The sequence below is a fragment of the Canis lupus genome, chromosome 11 (genome assembly GCF_003254725.2).
Source record: "Canis lupus dingo isolate Sandy chromosome 11, ASM325472v2, whole genome shotgun sequence".
Classification (NCBI taxonomy): domain Eukaryota; kingdom Metazoa; phylum Chordata; class Mammalia; order Carnivora; family Canidae; genus Canis; species Canis lupus.
In genome coordinates this window covers 54,207,449-54,213,448 of record NC_064253.1, presented here as the reverse complement: position 1 = coordinate 54,213,448, position 6,000 = coordinate 54,207,449, and the positions used below count along the sequence as shown (strand labels likewise).

General features: G+C 42.2%; 1 protein-coding gene across 2 annotated transcripts in view; it reads right to left on the bottom strand.

Moving 5' to 3' along the window:
* Positions 1-2,476: 2,476 nt before the first annotated feature.
* Positions 2,477-6,000, bottom strand: part of CCDC180 (coiled-coil domain containing 180) — a 67,297-nt gene continuing 63,773 nt past the window's right edge. For both annotated transcript variants that reach the window (XM_049116291.1, XM_049116292.1), the window contains one exon: positions 2,477-5,858. In XM_049116291.1, the coding sequence (XP_048972248.1) occupies positions 5,727-5,858 (132 nt within the window). In that variant the 3' untranslated portion in view covers positions 2,477-5,726. The remainder of the gene's footprint in view (positions 5,859-6,000) is intronic.

The window sequence follows — 6,000 nt, the reverse complement described above, 5'->3', positions numbered from 1 at the left end:
TCAAGACTTATTATAAAATAAAACTACAATAATCAAAATAGTGTGGTAAAGGGGCACCTGGATTGTTCAGTTGGTTAAGCCTCTGACTCGGTTTCAGCTCAGGTCAGGATCTCAGGGTCTTGAGATCAAGTACCCACATCTGGCTCCCCACTCAGTGGGGAGTCTGCTTCCTTTCTTCCTTTCTCCTTTTTCCCCTCCTCCTGCCCCCCCCACACAGTCTGTCTATATTAAATAAATAAATCTTTAAAAAAAACAGTGTGGTATGTATGAAAGAATAGACAAATAGATCAGTGGAACAAAATAAAGAATCCAGAAATAGACCTACCCAAATATAGTCAACTGATCTTTAACAGAGGACCAAAGGCAATTCAATGGAGAAATGATAGTCTTTTCAACAAATGGTTTTGGAAAAACTGGACACCCATATGCAAAAAAAAAAAAAAATGAACCTTGGGGAACATGGGTGGCTCAGTTGGTTAAGTGTATGCCTTTGCCTCAGGCTGTGATACTGGGAGCATCATGTTGGGCTCCCTGCTCAGCGGGAGCCTGCTTCTCCTTCTCCTCCCCACTTGGTGCTCTCTGTCACTATCTCTGTCTCTCTTTCAAATAAATAAGATCTTTTTAAAAAATAAACCTTGATACAGAAATTTCAAAAAAATTAACTCAGAATTTTCTGAGGTAGATTATAAAACTATAAAACCCCTAGAAGATAACACAGGAGAAGATAACATAGGAGAAGATCTAGGTAACCTTTGGTTTGTAACTTTTTAGATAAAAATACCAAAAGTTTGATCCATGAAAGAAAAATTGTTAGTTGAACTTCATTGAAATTAAAACTTCTATTCTGCAAAAGACACTATTAAGAGAGTGAAAAGACAAGCCACAGACCGGGAGAAACTATTTACAAAACACATTATCTGATAAAGGACTGAGATGCAAAATACACAAAGAACTTTTCAAATTCAACGGGAAGAAAACAAACAATTATCAAATTTAAAAATGGACAGAAGAGCTGAAGAGACATCTGAGCAAAGATGCTGTAATGATGGCAAATAAGCATGTCCAAAATACACAAGGAACTCCTAAAACTCAACAATATCTCAACTTGTAAACAAAATCTCAGAAACAAAACAAACTCATTAACTTAAGAAAAAATACCTCAAACAAACCATCTAAAAAAAATGGGCAATAAAAAAGTATGGGCAATAGATCTGAACAGATATCAAAGAAGATAAGCAGATGGCATTAAGCACATGGAAAGATGTTCAACATCATATATCATTAGGGAACTGCAAATTAAAGCCACAATGAAACACCACCAAACACCCATTAGAAGGATTAATGCAAAAAACTCCTGATATATCAAATGCTGACAATGGTGTGGAACAACATTCCTGGCAGGAATGCAAAATAGTACAACCACTCCAGAAGTCAATTTGCCAATTTCTTAAAAAGCTAAACATAGTCCTACCATATGATCCAGCAATCATGCTACTAGATATTTACCCAACAAGAGCTGAAAACATGTCTACATAAAAACCTGCATACAGATATTTAACAGGAACTAATAACTGCCCCCAACTGGAAGCAACTGAGAGGTCCTTTAATAGGTGAATGGAAAAACAAACCATGATACTTCCAGATTATGGGTATTATTCAGCAATATAAAAAAAATGAGCTATCTGGCCACAAAAAGACATAGAGAAACTTTAAATACGTATTGCTAGATGAAAGAGGCCAGTCTGAGAAGGCTACATACAATGTATTTCTAACTCTTTGACATTCTGGAAAGGACAAAACTATAGAGAGGATAAAAAGATCAGTAGTTATCAGCGTTTGAGGGAGAAAGAGAGAGAATAGGTGAAACATGGGATCCGAGCATTGTACAACTATTCTGCATGATATAATGGTGGATACAGGGCACTATGCATTTGCCAAAATTCACAAATTATATGACAGAAAAAGTGAAACCTAATGTAAACTACGCATTTCAGTTGTTAATAATGTGGACCGGTATTGGTCCATAAATTTTAGCAAATGAACCACACTATTACAAGATGTTAAAAATAGAGTAAACTGTCGGGGTAGGTGGGGTGAGATATATGGGAATTTGGTGCTGCTTGCTCAATTTGTCTGTAAATCTAAAACTGCTCTAAAATATAAAGTCTAACTTTTAAGTGTTAAAAAGTGAGACATTTTAAGAAAAAACAGTACAGAAAGTCAATTGTAGCTTATCTACTTTAATTATTAATTCACTGCAACTACTTATATCAGGATCCATTTTTTTTATGTTAATTGGTTTTTGGCCCAAATTCTAATTTACTGACTATGGATTCTTCTATTGTAAATTTTAGGGATTATTATTTTTACCAAGTCATTTTTCTGAGGTCAAATTATGCGTATCAAAATGTTTTTCAAATATATTTTTCTTCTACTAATTTTTAATCAACAATAAATCATAAACTTCACCATAAACTGTTTAATAAAACTGTTAGTTTTATTTTGTGTGTTATTATTTTAACTAGTATATGAATATAGGCACTGAGAGGGTCATACACCATGGGGTCAACAGATTCTATTCTTTGATTTACAGAGATATAATTTTGGCTCAGCTTTTTAGGAACATGTTGCTTGCTTAAAAGACTTTGCAACCCCACCTCTACCCACCCCATTTATGAAAGAGAAAAGGTTTTTCTCAGATCTTCTGATAAGGGACAAGCAGAGAAAAGCCAGCACTGTGGTTCCCATCATTCTGCTGGAAGCCCAAAGTAGAGGTCCCACTCACGCACTACAGTTTAGAACTGAGACTCTGCTCTGTGAATGAGATGCTGTGGATGCCCCATGCACCTTCTCTTCTCCTCTTTATCATGGAGTTCCACAATTTTCATTCCCCCTTTGCTTGAAAACCAACAGTTTTAATTTGGGTGGCAATTCAACAAACGGAAAGACTAAAGTTCCTAATCTCTGGGGCAGCTCAAGACAAAGTGCAGGCCAATGACATGTGATCAGGGTGTGGTGTGGGACTTCAGGGAGGCCGGCCAGGTGGCACAGACACAGCTGGGAGGGCCTCTTTTGCCCTCCTCCTTCCCTCCTGCCTGCTGTCTCAAGTGCAGACCTGGTGGCTGGTCCAGGCTGGAGTTCCAGCAGCCCCCCTGGACCGGGGCAGACTTGATGGTGGAAACCACATGCTCAGATGCTGGAGAAAGACCGATGGACCTGGGGTCTTCCTGACGAGCAGTCCAGGATCAGTAAGGACTGCCTGCTTCTAGAGTTTTTTGGAGGCTTGGGGGCTTTGGTTTGGTTTTGGTTTTGTTTTATGAGCAAATGTCCTGCTCTGCAGGCGATGTGAAAAAGTTTTACGAATACAGAAAAGGGCGGGTTACAGGGGACAGACCATCTTCCTGGACATAAGTGCTTTTCTCTGGTTATTGTAAGTCACAAATAAACTGGTGCTATTGTCCAATTGCCTGGGGTGGGGGTCCCTGGCATTGTCCCACAACAGATTGTTCTTTTATATGAGAAGGAGATAAATCTCTCTCTTGTTTATGCCACATTGTTTTGGGGTTTTTTGTGGGTTTTTTGTTCTTTTTGTTTTTTTACTACATATAGGCAAATCTAAGCCTAACCAAACTATGAGCTTTGCCATGGAATTGCTGTGTTATCTTGGACAAAATGGGTCCCTTCTCTGGGGACAGCCCCTTGTGCATAGTGGCAGAGACAGATATGGAGGCAGCTTGCATAGTTCTGAGACTGGGTGCTTTTGCCTGGCTGATAATCATGTCCTCTTCTTCTGGGAACAGTTCATCAGTATTTCTTTGGGGAGCTGCCCTTCCGCACCCTCTGTCCTAGTTACATGAGACTGACACCCCTCCCTGGGTCCAGTGGTGAACATGTGACCCAGGCCTCAGCAGCTGTGGGGTGCACAGAGCTGGCTGAAGGAGACCAACCTCATGTGTGGAGCCCCTAGTGCAATGCACATGTGTACATGTCAACTCACGTGTATGTATCTTCTTGGCTCTTCCCTAGAGCCCATTTGTGTGTGCCTGGCTGCCATGCACTATGTTCCTTTCTGCACCCACGCCATTCCACCCTGACATCCCAGCCTGTTTTGATGGAGCCTGACCTCACTGAACATTTGCTTATGTGGTTCTATATCCAGTCTCTTCTTGCACAATTGGGAAACTGAGGCCCAGAGTGAGTCAGGGACTGGTCTGGGGCCCAAGAGGTAAGCAGAGTCTAAAGGAAAAGGAAGAGTTTTAGCCCAGGGCTCAATACCTCCCTAAGGGATTTACTTGATGGTGAGAGCCCCACCAATCCTAGGGGGACCCCTGTCTATACTCTCTCCATATAGGATCATGTTCCTCTCCACTCCCTCATACATGCACAGGCACCCTCACTCATACTGACTTCTCAGGTGGGGGACATGGAGGCATGGTCAAGAAAGAACAGACACAGGAGAACTTATGAGCAGGAGAGTAGAAATAGGTTGGAGGCAGCTCTGTCATGGGGCAGTGGCATCCGTTTTCCAGATACCTGCTCAATAGGTGAATCCCTAAGGTCCCAAGGGTAGCTTTGAGAAGACAGAACTGGGGTCTTGCAGTCCACCTCTGGAACTACAATGAACCCACAGCTCCTAGTATGGACAGTGGCATCAGGAGAGCCAGGTCAGTGACAGGTCAGAGGACAGGTGATGCAGAGCGAGGGACAATGATGAGGACGGGACATGCCTGGTGGGGGTGGGGAGTGTCAGGGGCCAGAAGCAAGGCCAGGGCTCCTTCCAGGTTCCCCTTCACCATGGTCTCACTCATGCTTCTTGGGATAATTTCCAAAACAAATGAGTTGTCCTCAAGTCCTTGTCCACTTTGGGGGAAACAAAAATTATGCTGGGGTTCTATACTGGCTGTGTGCCTTTGAGCAGGTTGACTCAGCCTTCTGGACTTGAGTCTCTACACCTGCAAAATGGGGGCAAAAGCCTACCTCATCAAGTCATTAACAGAGGTAAAGCATGGGAAAATCCAAACTAATACAAAGTCAAAACACAAACCAGGTAAAAGAAACAGGAGTTGAAGGCAAGAAAGGAATGTACACAGCCCATCCAAGTGCCACGGAAAGCTCCTGACCAATGAAACTTGGCATGGTTAGGCCACCTAATCCAGGAAGATAGAATCAACAAGGAAGATAGCACAATGGAGACTTCCAGAGAGAAAGATATGAGTCTCACAAGATTTAAGGGGCCCACGCCTAGAAGATTTTCCTCAAAATATTATAATTTGGTCAGGCAAATTGCCAGACAGATACCCAATCAAGACTGGATTAATTCTTTGTTGGTTGCATGGCTGTAATTATTTTATACTATTAAACACAAAATATATTCGTGCCCATACATTTTAATTATTTTGTTTTCCAAGATGGAAGTGCCAAGCATGCCTATTGGAATTATGTCCTCTGACGTACTGGTCTCTATTTTAAGTGGCCCACTCCTGTGACCCACCATCCCTGCTAATCATGTGGAACTCCCCTTCTGCCTCTGTCCTCCTCATTGGAAATGATCTCCACATGGGCAGGGACCACACCATGTCCTGGTCACTGATGAAGCACAGTGCTGGGTATAGAGCAGGGATGGATGGATGGATGGATGGATGGATGGATGGATGGATGGATAGATGAATGGATGAACAGAAGGAATCTATAAAAAATAAGCCTTTACATGGGGAGGGTTGAGGGTGTCACAAGTACAGGCTCTGGATGGTATGCACGGAACGCTTCCAGCTGTCCTTCCAGCACTGAGCCACCTTCACCTGCGACATGTTGTCATCCTGGATCTTCTTCAGCTCCTCTTCAAATAGTGCTAAATATTTCTGGGAGCAAAGGAGCAGGAGGAGGCCAGATGAGAAGGGAATTCTGGACTCTGTGCCTTAAAGGAATGCTGTAAGCCGCTGGCAAGTAGCTTTTAATCTACTCCAGGCACTGGCAAGAGTTCCTCAAATCATCTCACATGTA